We start from the raw sequence: 17,218 nt of genomic DNA, 5'->3' as shown, positions 1-17,218 counted from the left end.
CTGGCGGGAGCGCAGCAGCCTCGTGCAATGCGCTTGGCTCCTTGGCACGGGAGGCAGAGCCCGCATCGATCTCCGCTGCGCTCGGGACGGGCTTAGGTAACCAGGGGGAGGAGGCAGCAAGACCTGCTGGCGCGGCCATCTGCGGGAAACTTGGGCGGCCGATATGAGGCGAGAGCCGGGCAGGATCCAGCAGCCCTGAAGCAGGAGGCGGCGGGGATGCCGGGGGCAGCTGTGCCCGGAAGGATGCAGACGCGCAGGGCCATCGCGGAGCCCCTTCGGGAATCCGGAGAGGCTCCGCAATCCCGGCTGGCATTCCTGATCCAGACGGAGTCCTGGCTTCTAGCAAGAATCCGGAGCAAAAGCTGGCGAAGGGGCGCTGGGAACGTCCGGTGATCGCTCCTCACCCTACCCCCCACCCCCAATCTCTCCGATTTGGCAAGTTCTCTCCCCTCCCCACCTCCCCTCTCTCCTTTCCGCGGGCACGGAGAAGGACGAAGCGAAGCTTTCCGATGGGTTTCATCGGGCCCCGTTGGAGCTGGCGGAGCAAGGCAGAGAGCCCCTGGGCGACCTCAGCAAGTGTCCCACCCCCTTCCCACCAGGCCGCCTGTCCGCTCCATTCTCTCCTCCTCCTCTCTTGACAGCCTCCCCCCCCCCCTTAGAGGACTTCCTCCCCCCCCCCCTCTGCGCTCCAAGTTCAATGCAATTTCTTTTATGGCGGCGCACCAGCTGCTTCCACTCGCGGGACAGCGCCTGGACGGGCACAAATTAGACCCTGCTCCTCTTGGGAGATCTCTTCGCCGGATGAGGCTTGGCAACGAACACTGAAGGGATCTGCTTCAGATGTCGGAGAGGTCCTTGGAGCCGAGCAGGGTGTAGAGAACTCGAACCGGGAAAGTAGCAAATATCCAGCCTTCCGGGATGTTTCCATGATGTAACTGATCTCCTTCCCTCTCCACCCCTTCCCTTGGTGGAGGGGAAGCGCCCGGGGAGCTGTCCGCGGTCCTGCAAGCGTACCATGGTGGAGACCTTAACGGTGGCTGTCCTGGGGGCCCCGAAAGTGGGCAAAACGGCCATCATCCACCAGTTCCTCTACCACGACTTTACAGAGATATACAGCCCGACGGAATGCCGCTACACCTACAGGCCCTCGGTCATTTTCAACGGGAACATGTATGACATGAAGGTCATGGATGTGCCCTATTTAACAGCCTTCCCTGTAAACAGTGCTCAGGTGAGTGTCCTGCTTCGGTCCCCGCCCCCAGCACATTGTGAGCATGTGGAAGTATGCGCATAGTGTAGGGGAAGTGACTGAGTGTGGGGTGCGTGTTGACTCTGCCTCAACTCGATTTATAAACACTGTCAGGTTGTTAGTAAAGAACAGATCATTTGAAGCAATTTCACCCAACTGACTCTAAATTTCTCAAAGTGGTATGTTTAATTAAACCAGCTTCCAACTGATTTAATTTCCAGCCTGCAGGTTTTTAAGTCACTCAGAACTCCTAATTAGATGTGGTGGAAAGAGCTGTGTATAACTTGAAGCTGGCATGCTTTTATGCCAGAAACTGACCTCCCAATGAAGGGCATCTCCTTACCTGTTCCGTCTTTCTAGCTACTTCAGTGACAAAAGATGCTAATTTTTAAAAAGTTCCCCACTAATCCCTTTTCTCCCTTTCAAGTCCAACCTCTGTTAAATCAAGCCACTTGCATTTTAAGCTGATTTAACCTCATAGTCACATTGACTGGCCCATCAGTGAAATAAATGGGATTGAATACCCTTCAGCCCTTCCTGCTTTCATCTAAGCTGAGCTGCGCCTTGGGCTGCTTGGGAAAGCATTTTTTCCTCACAAAATGTATTTAAATCTAGTTCTAAAGGATCATCTTAACCTTTAACATTTAAATGCCTGTTTGAGATGCTGATGGGGAAGAGTACATCCTAGCAAACAAAAAACAATCTCTTTAGCTCACTTTCCTGCCAGACTACTTTTTCAGCGCAATTCATTTGCACTGACAGCCTGCCCTAGATTATGGGGTGGGTGGTGGAAATGTGCAAATGTAAAGTGGGGGGGGGGAGTCTTTATTCTTCAATATTCTTCCCACTTCAAGCTCTTCCATCTTTTCAGCCAACTTAGATCTCCAGCCTTTGACTGGTTGAGTTGACATTCAGGAGTGCCAAAAAGGAAAGTTTCCCTTACCTTCACACACACTGTAAACAACGCGAGGAATTCAGTACCACACAATACAATGGTGTCTTTCTTTATAGGGCTAGTTTTTAAAAAACGGAGGATAGTTCTGTTAACAGTTTTTGGCCATAGCAACTAAATGTTTGGGGTGATATTGAAAGAAAAACATTTGGCCAAGCGCCTGATCCAAGATTCTTGCTGCTCCACAGGCAAATCACCTGGTGTATTTGATGGATCTAGTTATGTCACTTTGCCACATGGCAGGATTTCTTCTGATCCAGTAACTAAAGGGCAACTTCTGATATACTACAAAAGTTTCATCTAATGGAAGGAGAATCAGGAACCAGCAGATTATAGAATCAGACAAAGCTTCCCGAACACCTAACTAGTCAGAGAAGAACGTCAGTGCAGAACTTTAGGAAGTGATTCACCAGCAAGGAGGGGCAGGAGTTGAGAGCTCAGTTTTCCTTACCAAGCACCCCACCTGCTTTGTGCTGCTATAACTCAAAGCAGAACTAAAGCCGCGAGCGTACGTGTGATGACTCCAGTGGATTTTAAGGGAAAGGGCAGAATAGCACCAGGTTCAGAATTCCTCTTCACTTTTTCCAAAGCAGCAACTTCCTAGTCCTTTATGAGTTACAAAGGCATACTTGAAAGTATTGAGATGATGCCTGCTGAGAGCTCAGAAGTCAGAAATTTCCAGGGGTTGCAAAGAGGGAATTCGTGTGCAGTTCAGCTCTCTTCCTGTCTTCTGAACTGGCAAAACCAGGCTCGCAAAATGCAAAATAGAAACAATTACTGTCTGCAAAACTCAGCTACCCCTAAAAAGGCAGTGCATTTCTGCTCATTTCCTCCACTCTGGCAATTTCTGCCAGCACACATGCTGTTTCTCAACGTTGTCCATGCTTCCATCCTGGGTTTGAACATTCCTTTAAATGTAAGGCAAAGTGAAAAATTGTGTTACCTGCTGCTATGCCAGCTAGAAACCCACTACAGATTGTTCCCCCACCCCACTCACTCTTTCACTGTTCTCTCTCTATTCCACCCACCCTCAGCTTTTTCAGAGCTGCTATTCTTCCAGCAGCCTCCTCCCCTCCCCCCTGTATCTCATTCCCTTGCTACGAGCTGGGCAATTTCAAAGAGCCAGGAAGCCTTTTTTTCTGACTTCCTAGTCAAAGTAAAATCTTGGAGGAGAGCCTCTCTGAGGTCATCATTGTGTCTAATATGAAAATTCAAGATTCATTGACACCTCGTTGGCAGGGTTTGACATTGTTATGGGCAAGGACTGAGATGTCCAGTTGTGCCATAAAAAGAATCTGACCTTATATGACCTTATATAGTGGAATTCTGTCCCCACTTTCTTCCAGTGCTGATTGTGAAGTCTCAGGACATTAGTCAAGCAGTGCTGAATTAAAGCACTGTGGAGGCCCCTAGGCAGTCAAAAAAAATTTGGGGGGAGCTTGCAAATTATCTTAGAGTCAGAGCACCTACCTCTCTGCCTGCTGCAGACTGCGGGCACCTTCTCAAAAGCCCCCTTTGAAAAGCTGCAGGAGAGAAGCAGGGAGAGGCAAACTTGGTGACAATGTCAGAAGCAGCCACACCATGCAAGTTGGGGAAAGAGCAGCTTAGTTGTTGGCTGTGCGTGAGGCTGGGAGGGCTGTAAGCAGGAGAAAAACCAGGGGGGGAAGCCGGCCCGGGCCCCCTAAGGGAGTAGGGGCCCATAGGTCAGTGCCTTCTTGGCCTAATTGTTAATCCAGCCCTGTAGTCGAGTACTGTTTGGACAGAATTGAAAACAGCTCACTTTGCAGAGGAGCACAACCACTGACATTCCAGCCATCCATGACAGATGCAAGAACACTTCCCTTCGGAGCTGGTTTTGCAAGTTGGTCTGTAACAGCAACCTTTTTTTTTTATTATTCCTGCTTGTGCTGCTGTCGACTCCTGCAGCAAGGAACTTGGTGCTTAACAGTTTGGCATAATGGACAGGGTGCTGGACAAGGACCTGGGAGACTTAGGTTCAAATCCCCACTCTGCTGCAGGGCCAATCACCCTGTCTGAGCCTCTCCTGTCTCACATGGTTGTCGTGAGGACAACATGGGCAACTGGAGAACCATGGATGCTGTCCTGAGCTCCTTGCAGAAAGAGGAAGATTAAAATGCACTAACTAGATACATTTTTGTTTTGCCATTAAGTCACAGCTGACTTTTTGCAACCCTAGAATAACAGAATCATAGAGTTGAAAGGGACCTCCAGGGCATCTAGTCCAATACACACTGCAAGTCCAAGCACAGTGCAAGGAAATCACAAATACCTCCCCCCCCCCCACACACACACAGTGACACCTGCTCCACTCCCAGGAGAGGGCAAAAAACCCCCAAACACCCTCCAGGATCCCTGGCAAAAATGCCCTGGAGAAAAATTGCTGACTGACCCCAAAGTGGCGAACAGCATTTCCCTGGACATGTAAGAAAGGGCCACAAGAACTAAGCACTGATGCAGCCCTTCCTGCCTTTCTTCTCATGATCTGCCCAAGTTCATATAATCAGCATTGCTGTCAGACGGCCATCCAGCCTCCGCTTAAAACTCTGCAAAGAAGGAGAGCCCACCACCTCCTGAGGAAGCCTGTTCCACTAAGGAACTGCTCATACTGTCAGGAAGTTCTGCCTAATGATATAAAAAACTCTTTTGATTTAATTTCAACCTGTTTTTTCTGGGGCCACAGAAAACAACTCCACACCATCCTCTATATGATAGCCCTTCAACTACTTGATGGTGATCATATCACCTTTCAGTCATCTCTTCTTGAGGCTAAACATATCCAGCTCCTTCAACCTTTCCTCATAGGACTTGGTCTCCAGATTTGCTGCCCTCCACTGGGCACATTCCAGCTTCTCTATATCTTTCCTAAATCGGGATGCCCCAAACTGAACACAATGTTCTGAGTAAGATCTAACCAGAGCAGAGTAAAGCAATACCATTACTTTATGTGATCTGGACACTGTATGTCTGTTGATACAAATTCACATTTGCCTTTTTAGCTACTGCATCACACTGCTGACTCATGTTCAGTGTATTGTCCACTAAGACCCCTAGATCCCTTTTGCGCAGACTACTGCCAGGGCAAGTCTCCCCCATGCTATAATGATACATGTTATTTTTCCTACCTAAATGCAGAACTGTATATTTATCCCTGTTAAAATTCATTTTATTTGTTTTAGCCCAGTTTTCCAGATTGTCAGGATCATTCTGACTCTGTCTTCTACTGTCTTCATTACCCCTCCTAATTTAGCATCATCTGCAGATGTAATAAGCATTTGCTCTATTCCTTCATCCAAATCATTTATAAAGATGTTAAACAAAACAGGTCCCAGGTCAGATCCTTGTCACTCCTCTCCAGAGAATGAGGAACTATTAACAAGCACTCTTTGATCTGTCAACCAGTTACTGATCCAGTAATAGAACTGAAACCACATTTTACCAATTTGTCAACAAGAATATTATGAGACCCTTATAAGTAGGGTTTTCAAGACAAGAGACATTCAGAGATGGTTTGCCATTGCCTTCCTCAGCTTTGTGACCCTGGGCTTCCTTGGTGGTCTTCTGCCTAAATACTGACCAGGACTAACCTTGCTTATCTTCCAAGATCTGACAAGATCAGGCTAGCCTGGGCTATCCAGGTCAGGGCGGACACACGTAGGACTGTTTTAAGATTAATCTTAGTGATTTAAAAGTCAGTAGTGGCAAAAATGGTTCTGGAGAGGACAACTACCTGACCAATTCAGGGAGTATTAGAGCTATTCTAAGACACACCTTCTACTGTTGCAAGCTCATGGGCCTGACTAGCAAGCACAAGAACTGAACGTCTGCCCTGGAATGCACCCCAGGATCCCCCACAATGCATCAAGGTTCCTCTGCAGACAAAGGACTCCTTGAAGGGAGAAAGTTTTGAAAGGCATTGCTTCCCGAGCTACACCCTTCTGCCCTACCAGTAAGGATGGGAGTCAGCTGCAATGAAGCAGGTGGGGAAGGCAATCCGTCTCGCGAGCTGTGGCGCAGGGGACCACTTTAGTTAATGCACTCCAACAACGTCCTCCATATGGGTCCGTAATTGGCTCTAGAGGAGCAGCTGGCTGCTTGAGAGCCGAGAGGCCTCTGTGGGAAGCCAGAGCAGAACTGGATGTGTGAATTAGATTCCAAGCGGATGGCCAGCAGCTCAGAGAGGAGACGGCAGCTTCTGCACCTGCCTGCAGAGGCCAGGAGTCGAGCTCCCTGCCATCTCAGCCAAAGGTGTGTGTGTGTTGAGGGGAGAATGAGGCTGGCCTCTTGGGAGAAGGCTTGCTTGGTTTGTCCAGAAGCCCTGTTTTTCTTAAAGTATTTGTGTGCAGTGAGTGTATGTTTGTGAGTGTGCTTGCAAGCCTGAAAGTCATGGCGGATATTTCAGAGAGGTAGCTTGCTTGTTGCCTGCCTCTGTATCCTGGTCCTGGTATTCCTTGGAGGTCTTCCTTCCAAGTACTTCCAAGTAACCAGGGTTGACCCTGTTTAGCTTCTGAGATATGATGAGATCGGGCTTGCCTGGGCTATACAGGTCAGCAAAAGCCCTGTGTTTGGAATGTCACATGTGCTGAGCTGAATGCCAAGCCACAAGTCAGATCCATTTTTCATTAGCAGGGTTTGACCCTGAGGAGTTGGAAGGGATGTGCCTCTGAGCACATGCAAGATGCTTTTTCTTTATGCCAGAGAATCTATAACCAGTTCCCATGTAGGCTGCAGGTGATTTTGTGCCTGAACATACCCCATCTCTAAGACTTATGGCATGCGAATTCCAAAACGGAGGGAGGATTATTTGGTTTTGATGCTGCTGCTACAGAAGTGTCACATCCGACATCATTTGTCCCCCACCTCATCCTAACTGGTGTAGCCCCTTCAGTCAGCATAGCAGGGTTACTTGATTCTCCCCTCCTTCTGTGTGATTCAGTTTGCCACTGTTTGATCTTGGGCTTTTCCAGTGGGGGAGCCTTCACTGTAGAAGAGATTATATTAGGCAAACTTCTATTCATCTGTTTTTTTGAAAACTCTGCAAAACAGAGCTAAACTTTTTTTAAAATAGAGCTTTCAAACATGTCAGCTGATCTAACGTTTTCCAACCAATGGTTGAGATGGTTGGTCTCTTATGCATGCTGCACTTTGCAGTGCTTACAAATGCCTTGTTGTTTTTGTGCTCTTCTATGTATTTGGTTGCGATCCAGTATCAGCCTGCCATCATCCATTTCTGTAAGCATTTTTAATTTCAACATAATTCTGCTGCCCAGTACACCAAGGAGCACTTTCTGAGGTACTGAAAAACTCTTACATGAAATAAACTAACTATCAAATTGACCAACCCTTATTTGGAGAAGCCAACTGGTGCATCTAAAAGACCAAATGAAATAACGCAACTTGGTGTGCAAGTCTTTGATCTCTCCTGATCTCTTCATTGGGCTGGAGGTTAACAAACAGAGGCGGGGGAACCTCTTTGTAAGCATTCTGTGCTGAAAAGGCCCCCTCAGTTTTATTTATTTTTTTAACATCCAGCCTGACAAATAGTTCTGGAGAGCTTTAAAGCTTGTACACTGAGCAGCATTATTTAATTTGGTCTTAATGAAGGAGATTATGGGGCTTTTGGGTTTGAATTTTCATTATTGAAAGATCTAGTTTTGTGGTTCTTTCTAACCCAGTCTTAAAAAACTATTTGAAAAGGTTCTAGCTATAATAATATACACAGATGATGATGATGATGATGATGATGATGATGATGATGATGATGATGATGATGGGATTTATATCCCACCCTATGCTCTGAATCTCAGAGTCTCAGAGCGGCCATAATCTCCTTTACCTTCCTCCTCCCCCACAACAGACACCCTGTGAGGTAGGTGGGGCTGAGAGGGCTCTCACAGCAGCTGTCCTTTCAAGGACAACTTCTATGAGAGCTATGGCTGGCCCAAGGCCATTCCAGCAGTTGCAAGTGGAGGAGTGGGACTCAAATCCAGTTCTTCCAGATAAGAGTCCACCCATTTAACCACTACACCAAACTGGCTCTCAAGTGGCAATAAAAACTGTTGTTCTATAAAAATATATATATATATATACATTGCCCTCCCCCATCCATTTTATTCTGGCCCTTTATAAGACCGGAGTTTTCTTCAGCCTGCTCAAACCAAGGCTAATCCAGTTGTTCCAAAGGGATAATTGCCTTGGCATATGCAAATGCCCTACATAGAACAGTGATCATTACATAATACAATCCCACACACTCCCCACTTCACTCCACAGATATGAATCTCAAGCTCCAAAGCTGTGGCTAGCGTCAAAGTGCACCAAGCAAACTCCAGGATTCTTCAAAAGCTTGGGAGAGTGGTCCTCTGTGGGAAGATCCATACCTTCTCTACCATTCCTCCTAGAAGCTCAGGGTAGTGAATGTCAGTCTCCTCTTCTGTTTATGCTCACAACAGCCTTGTGAGGCAGGTTAACCTGACAGCAGGTGTGCCTTGCCCAGGGTCACCCAGCCAACTTCACACAGATGAAAGATTTGAACCTGGGTCTCCCAGATCCTAGTCTGAAACTCTAACCACTATGCCATGCGGGTTCTCATGCTGTTCTTAAGTAGAGAGACAGAACACTACTGAAAATATCCTGGAGAGTAATAATCCCACCCAATTAGGCAAGCTGTGTGCTGCAGGAGAGTATGTAAGTGCACTTTTAACCAGATCACTGCCAGTCCAGAGTATGCACGTAAATCCTTTACACTACATGTGTGTATGTGTGTTTAGAATAGGGTTGCAAGCAGGTCTGGAGAAAAATGTCCTGTCCCTTTAATAGAGGCTTGATGTGTGGAAATGGGCAGCTGATGATTGTAATGATATGGAGATAAATAACATCACTTGGTAAATAGCAAGCTGATCTTAAGAGGACCAGTCTTTTTCCCCACTCCACTCCATGCCCTGCCAAACCCCAAACAAACCTGGGGGAGGAATGGTCATTATCACCCTTCTAGAATATGGGGTTCTTCTTTGCAACTCCACATCTCTTCTCAGTGCTAGAAATGCCCCCATTGAAATGAAGTGATGGGCGATTTCTGAAAACCAGTGTTTCTGTCAGGTACAGAGAGCTGGCCTGGCCTGAGGAAGAGTGGCTGTGGTTGTGCGCCCCCCCATTGCTATGCTTGGTTGTTTTGTAAATCAAGTTCGAAAAGAGATATGTTGTTTCTCGCATCCTCTGATTGTCAGGGAGCTGCTAATTGTGTTTCTCAGCTGGCCTCTACTGGAGATAGGACAGAAATGAAATCTACTGGCAGACAGCTGCTACTTGAATGGTCATAGGAAGAGGGACTTCCTCGCTTTTTCAATCATGTTTTGTGTTGGGGGGGGGGGTAAAGGGTTCTGGTTTAATTCAGTGCTAATCCTCCCAGATCCTAGCCTTACTCCCTAATCATGAAATCACACTGGCTAAGAGGACTAATTTTTCTGTATATGTGAGTGTTCCTCATGCCAACCCAATCTATTGCTCCAGTTTGGTGTAGTGGTTAAGTGCACAGACTCTTATCTGGGAGAACCAGGTTTGATTCCCCATTCCTCCACTTGCAGCTGCTGGAATGGCCTTGGGTCAGCCATAGCTCTCACAGGAGTTGTCCTTGAAAGGGCAGCTTCTAGGAGAGCTCTCTCAGCCCCACCAACCTCATGGGGTTTGTTGGGAAGAAGGTAAAGGAAATTGTCAGTCAATCTGAGATTCAAGGTGAAGGGTGGGATATAAATGCAATATCATCATCATCTTCTTCTTCTGCTCCTCCTCCTCCTTTTCTGCTACAGACAGACTAACATGGCAATCCATCTTAAACATTCTTCTCAACACCCCTCTCACTTCTGCCTAGAAGAAAACGACTCAGGAATCTCCATTTCTACTCCTGTCTGATGAAGGGAGCCTTTTGACTCCTGAAAGCTCATACCCTAAAACCAAGTTCATAGCTAACCATGGGCCCATGGGGCCCAACCCCCTTACAGTTTTTTTGTAACCCCCACCCCACCCCCATTCCCTGGGCTGCTCCTCTCCCTCCAGCCGCTGGCCTCCCTGGCAATTTAAAGGACTCCCTTGCAATTTAAAGAATTAGCTGATGGATGACACTATAAATCCTGCAAGCTCCTCCTCTATGATTTAAATTGTGCCGGAGATGTTGGGAGTGGGAGAGGGGTGCCCCCCCCCCCCGCCTCTCCAGCTTCCTGCTCTCATCCCTGCAACCCCTTCCCCCATGGCCCCCTCCCCCATGGCCCCTAGCTGCAGGGCTGCCTGAAATTCTTGTTGGTCTCTAAGATGCTACTAGTTGTTCTACAACATTCCAATATGGCTATCCCCTAAAACTAATTGTCTCTGACCTTTTTTCTCAATCCCTTTCCTGGGTGCATTGAAACAGCAGATACTAAGAGTAGAATGCACACCCCCAATGACAGGAGGGAAGTACTAATCACACACACAAATCAGCCATGCAGTGTAAATAGGAACAGAACTGGTTGACATCGACAAGCTGCTTTCTGAGCATTTTATTGGTTAGAACCAGGAAGCAAAATGTAGGGAAAATTCAACTGCAACTGAACTGAAACTAGAACCAAATCAGAAACTGAGTGGGTTGTCTCTACTTGTGCTTAGACCTAAACTGTTCAGGAATTTAATCAAGGTGCTGTTTTTTTGGGGGGGTGGGGTCTTCCTCCTCCCTGTATTTCAACACCAGATGAAGTTGTTGTTTCTTCAAAGGACTATTGTTTCTAGTCAACTCTTGTTAGAAACAATGCAAAAGTCCTGGGTGCAACCTATTCTAGGAGGTGGCACAAATCCATTTTCTTCTTTTGAAAAGAATGCCACTTACCCTGTGTTTGTGTAGCAAAGTTATAGTTGTTATAACACATTCAAAAGAAACCATTTCAAATATCCTTCCTTCCTCTCTCCCTCCCCTCAAATTAATCTTGAATACTTTTAAGAATTGGACCTTGCTTAACTTCCCTGCCTGGCACACCTGGACTGGATATGCTGCAGCCTGGCCACTCCCTGAATACTGCACAGAAAATAGTGGGCAGCCACTGGAGCCCTTGCTGCTTTGAACAATCCATTCCATCAGAGTGTGGGGCGTCAGTGAACCTTAGCAACACTGTATGAACAGAGCTGATTTATAAGAGTCTTGCCTGAGGTCCCCCAGGTGTCCTGATAGTTGTCCAGTAGCAACCTTCTTGCAACGATCCTGAGGGGGCTAGGATTATAGAAACCAAAGACTTCTTCCAGATGTCAATGAAGGGCACATAATATTGCAAGCAAAGAGTTAATTCCAAGGAACCATGAGCAGGGTTGAAGCGGAATGGACCTCTGCACCACTTGGCTCCACCTACTGTCCATGATCTAGCATGACATCCTGACAGGTTCTCTTTTAAATCAGTGGATTGAAGGCAGCTGCCCTGGGCCACAGCAAAACTCCCCCAAACAAAAGCTGTGTAAGATCTTTTCTTAAGACCAGCTAAAACAATGCAAAGCAAGGTACAAGCTTTCAAGCAGACACAAAGTCACATGTTATTTTTGTGGGATTTAAGAAAAGTTCACATGGCTCTTTTTTGGGGGGGGAGGGAGTGGATTTCTGGAGGTTTTTTAAAAATTCAGGTTGAGGGATTGTCATCTTCAGGGCCAGTCAAAAGTGTCACAACACAAGGAAGATGGAGTGCACATGGAGCTCTCTTGTGAGCCTCCTGCAGCAGGTCCATGCTGGACTATGGAGCCAGCCCCCACCCCCAAACTGTTTCATTGGAAGTCAAAGAAGGAAACAGCACAATCAGATGGTCTTCAATTCGGGTTGGATTAGTAGGTCGAGGAGTGTCACCATTTTCCAGGGCCCTTCTCAAACCAATCCCTTTTCATCTGCTACACAAGGCTAGCCTTACAACTGATCTCCAGGCGATAGAGATCAGTTGCCCTGGAGAAAATGGATGCTTTGGAGGGTGGGCTGTATGGCATTGTACCCCAATGAGGTTCCTCTCCTCTCCAAACCCTTCCTTCCCCAGGCTCCACCCTCAAATCTCCAGGAATCTCCTCACCTGGAGTTGGCAACCCTAATACAAGGCCTGATTGCTAGTGAGGTGCAGTTGAAAGACGATTGAGTAAGAAAGACTTGCACAGAACAGACTTATGGCAATTCAGACCTTTTATTTTATTTTACTTTGCTTATTTATAAGCCCCCTTTTTCACTGAGATTCAATGCAGATTATAGAGTACAAAAAGAGGGGGGGAAATGTAACCATACAGTATGGACATCCACTGAACAATGCAATAGAACCAGGAATACAAAATTCAGTGTCAACAAACTGCCCAAGCCAGCATGGTGCAAGCAATGCAAAATATGGGTTTACAAAGGTTCAAGGCAATACAGGACCAGTTTACATGAGTTGTTCCTTCCCACTACAGTTCTAGGACTCATACAAAAATGCCCTCCTGAACAGTTCCAGTTTTCACATTCTGCCAGATGTGAGGGGCACCACAAAGAACGTATGTGAGCGGGCAACTGCCTCTCCTACTAGTTTGCAGGGGGCATCTGTCAGAAGGTTTTGCTCAGATAAGCAAAGCTGCTACAGTGGTGAAGCATAGTAAGCGGCAGCCCTGCAGGTTCCTGGGCCTTGTAGGTGATGACCATGAGTTGGGGCTGGTAACAGTTCAATAGCTAGAGGAGCTTGAGTCCATCTGTTTAAGTATTACTTGCTCTGACTGGCAGCAGCTCTCCAGGGTCTTGGACAGAGCAGAGTTGTTTTTCTGCTCTTCCTGAAATCCTTCAAGTGAAGGACCTTCCAAATGCCCAGCAAGCACTCTATCACCTCTCTGCCAGGGCAGCTCTCAAGCTTGTTTGCTTAGAAATAAGTACAGTCAGTTCAAGGGCATTTCTTTCCCAATAAGTGTGTGCGTTGACATAAAGAAATGTGTATAGTAAAATATTGAACTAGGTCCTGTGTTGCAGGTCGATGTTAAATGTGATTCCTTCCTCCAAAGACTATGAGTGGAGGGGATTTAGGCTGCCGGGCAGACCGCAGATCTCTTCTTTGTCCCCACGGGCCTGGCTGCAGCCTTCCTTTAGGAAAAATTTATAAATCTGTCTATTTGGGTAATGCCGAGCTGTTTTGTTTTCTTCCCCACTAGGAATGGTCAGACCTCAAGAGCCGAGGGCTGAGGAACACAGATGCCTACGTGCTGGTGTATGACATCTGCAATCCCGAAAGCTTTGAATATGTGAAAATGATCCGGCAGCAGATACAAGAAAACAGGTGAGCCCAAGGGAAGGGGCAGGGGGGAGAAGAGATGGAGAGGAGCTAGCGTTCCTTCCAGACGCAGGCAGCAGGAAGGCTTGTGCGGCCACTGGGAGAGGAGGTGTGTTTTTGCTACTACTACTTTTTCTCTTTGGGCAGCACATTAAATTCTGTGTATTTTCCAGTTTCGATATTGGTTAGCCATGCCAGGGGCAATGTTCCCTTTAAGCTACAGAGTCTTGTGAGCAAAAATTCTACTTGGTGAGCTACTGGCATTCAAGTTACGAGCTACTGCATGAATTAGTGTGCTCTGGGGCTGTCCTTCCTGAGCTAAAAATGGGTGAGCTGGAAGCTAAAAATCTGTGACCTAGCTCACACTAACTCAGCTTTGAGGGAACACTGGCCAGGGGGGAGGCTGCAGTTTGGCAAACAGAGTCCCAAAGCCTCCTTGAGAATGCAGAACTAGGTGTGAAAGGCTTTCGGATCCTGGCCCATTTCTTTAAATAAAAACATTGTGACCAGATTTGGACAAAGCAGTGGCAGTCTGAAAGCAAACTGTTGCTAGGGAAAAGTTGCAAAATGAAGCCTTTCCCCTCTCTGTCCTTAACATCAACAAAATCCTTAAATCTGTGTTACTAAGCCTGGCTCTTGTTGACCCCCCTCCACACTCCTAAAAATCATATTCTCGAAAGCACCATGTTGCATAACAGGACTGCCTTGATCTGAGAAGATCCCACACAGCAGACCTGTTTCCCCACACACACAGTCACAGAATTTGACCGGGGGTGGAGAATTCAGTGTCCAGAGAATGCTTATTTTTAAAAAGATGAAACTTCCGGGAGTGAATATGTTTAAGGTAGGCAGCTGAGCCGAGCCAAGTTTGCAGCAATTGAGACAGGCTACAGTGTGTGAGAGCCAGATGAGGCTTCAGAGCCCTCCATGGTCCTTTGCACCTCCCCCTGAGTTGCAGAAACAGAATAAATTATACAGAGCAAGAAGACGTTGCAGATACAGAATTCGGGTTATGATAAGGCAGAACTGTGCTTGCCAATGGCCTGTTAGTATGATTGCTCCTGCACAGAGTGTACTAAACTCTGTCCATTTCACCAGTACATTTTCTCACCTTCCTTCCTAAGTTCCAGGGCTGCCTTGTTTCATCCATTTGAATCAAAAAGTCCTGGTTCCAATTTGATGGACAGTTCTGGTATCCAGGGGAATGCCTCCTTTGGGAAGGTGACTCATGCCAGGCACTGTAGAGATAGAGAGATACAGACAGAGCCCACCCCCCACCCCTGCTTCAGGAGGAACCTGCCATTCAAAACAGCCCTTCTCTGAGTCTGATACTGGAAGTTCCGGGCAGGCTTGTACCAGTCTCCTCCTTACCTGTGCGGATTTCTGGCTTCTTTCCTAGGACAAGCAGTGCCAACGAAGCACCCATCATTGTGGTGGGGAACAAGCGGGACCAGCAAAGGCAGCGCTTCATGTCCCGACGGGCCCTTTCAGTGCTTGTGAAGAAAAGCTGGAAGTGCGGCTACATGGAGTGCTCAGCCAAATACAACTGGCACATCACTCTTCTCTTTAAGGAGCTGCTATGCAGCGCTTTGGCCCGGGGCTGCAAGAACAACCACTCCACCATGCGCCTGCAGGGGGCGCTGCACAGAAACAGGTGCAGCGTTATGTGAAAAGACACATTTCTTCTTCCGGTGGCAAGCGGGTCATGTGCTCTTCTGGGGGCTTCTGAGTAGGGGGTTCTGGATTTGGGGGTCAAATCCAGGTGGTCCATTGTGGTCGCAGTAGCCGCGTGGAAGGGCTGTGGAGTCACCACTGGCCAAGAAAGCAACCTTATTAGGAGACTAGGCTTTGGTAGCTGCTTCCTGTAGAGGACTTACGGTGTCCTTAAGGGTGGTAGAATGGGAGGCAGATGGTTCTGCAGCACAGGCCACTGAAATAACAGGGGCTGGCCCAAAGTATGGTAATGTATTTCAATAGGGTTTGTGCCAGAGAAACTCCCAGTGTGCATAAGCAGAGAGGATAGGTGGAGAATTATATTTGGGTTTTTTATGTTGAGTGTCACAATATTTCAGGATGACTGCTCTGCAATGGAACCCCAAGAGTCATGGTTAGATAAGCAGAGAGCTCCTTAAAGTGGCCCAACTTAGTCTGAGGGGCCATCTAGTCCAGTAAATCTTTTTTGCACGGTGAGACTCCCTCCCCAGAAGATCACAAGCAAGGCATGAAGTCATGACCCAATCCCCTAGCTTCCAGGGGGCAGACTTCTCCTGAACATGGAGGCACTATTGAGCCACCTGTGGCTGAGAAAATGAACTTGGAAGAACCAAAGGCCCATCCCATCCGGAATCCTGTTTCCAGCAACATCTGGCAAGCTGCCACCTGGAATCCTTCAAGCAGAGGAGAAACTCATGACCTCTGCTCACTTTGGCATGTGGATTTCTAAATCAAAAGGACCCTCCAGCATTTGAGGCAGTGCAGCTCCAACTGCTGGCAGAGGGCAAATGGCATATGACTGTTAGATCATTCAGCTGGCCTCTTTTGGAAACATTGGTCTGATCAAGGAAAGCAAGTCTTGGGATGTTTCTGCCTTTTTGCTCAAGGGCAGGGCTAGCCCGAACTATTTTGCTGCTTGCAGGGGCCAAACCAACCCCTCATTTCCCATCCTGAGACACTCAAGCACAGTCAGGGCCAGGTGCTGCTGGGGTTGGCCATTCCAGTAAGCAAGACAAGACAAGAGCCCCTTGCAGTTTTCCTATCCCTGACTGACCAAAAGCTCCAGCTAGCCACACACAGAGTTATCTGGCTCTTTGCATGTTGCCACTCATCCCTTGAATGCACGGGTCTGAATGAAGCATGCATGCAAAATGCATGAGGTTGTGTAGGCAGGCACTCAATGGCACTGGTTGGGTGTTGTGAACTGCCCCCCAAAGAGATCATGGAGAGGAGGGAGATGCACACGGAGGGCTCTTCTTTCCAAACCAAGAAAGGAACTGAGGCTTGTAATGGCAGAGGTCAGGAAGGGAGTTCATCCAGCAGTGACGACTGCTTTCTCAGGAATCGATCATGGGATGGCCTGTGTGTGTGGCCCCCACCACGCGCCATGTCCACAAGAGCAGTCCCCACAAATGAACTCAGAATGAAATTTGCACACTGCAGCAAATGCCCTGTCAACCACGGGGCTGCAATGCAAAAGAGAAGGAAGAGGAGGAGGAGGAGGAGGAAACATCCCCCAAATAACCATCCCTGCTTTTGAAAAAAGCAGGTGACTTCTCTTCCCCAGTAGCCCACGCTGGGCTATTTGATTCAAAAGACACAAATGCAAAGCTGTGTTGAGGGGTACTTTCTTCATCCCTCACACCCACCACAGTCCTTCTGCCCCTCTGCTTCACAGAAGGTTATGGGGCCAGGGAACTGCTCTGCATCGTCGGACACTGACTGGAGGCTGCTGCTCCTCTTCCCTGCGGGTGTGTCAGGGGTGAATGCCCCCCTCTGCAATGCCAGCAAGGCAAGTGGCGGCAGCCGCCCCTCTGAGGCCAGCAGCGCTTGGTCCACAAAAGCCATAAGGGGGTCCTGGAGATCCCTGCACCCTGAAATGCAGGTTGGCAGCATCCCTTTGCAAGACAACAGCAGCACCAAGCCTCATCAAATTCGTGGGGCAAGCATAGAAAGTTTGAAGAGGGTGTTGGGTAAATGTATGGAGCAGAGGTCCAGCAGTGGCTATTATCC

At 47.7% G+C, this 17,218-nt stretch overlaps 1 protein-coding gene across 1 annotated transcript; it reads left to right on the top strand.

The window, feature by feature from the left end:
* The first annotated feature begins 919 nt into the window (after nt 1–919).
* RASL10A (RAS like family 10 member A) lies at nt 920–16,346 on the top strand. Its single transcript, XM_060249652.1, has 3 exons — nt 920–1,231; nt 13,374–13,498; nt 14,892–16,346. The coding sequence occupies exons 1-3, from the start codon at nt 1,016–1,018 to the stop codon at nt 15,160–15,162; spliced, it is 612 nt and encodes a 203-aa protein (XP_060105635.1). The 5' UTR covers nt 920–1,015; the 3' UTR covers nt 15,163–16,346.
* The last annotated feature ends 872 nt before the right edge of the window (nt 16,347–17,218 follow it).

Source organism: Heteronotia binoei, chromosome 11 (genome assembly GCF_032191835.1).
Source record: "Heteronotia binoei isolate CCM8104 ecotype False Entrance Well chromosome 11, APGP_CSIRO_Hbin_v1, whole genome shotgun sequence".
NCBI lineage: Eukaryota > Metazoa > Chordata > Lepidosauria > Squamata > Gekkonidae > Heteronotia > Heteronotia binoei.
Note: the sequence above shows the minus strand (reverse complement) of the source record. Positions and strands in the feature narration are given on the sequence as shown.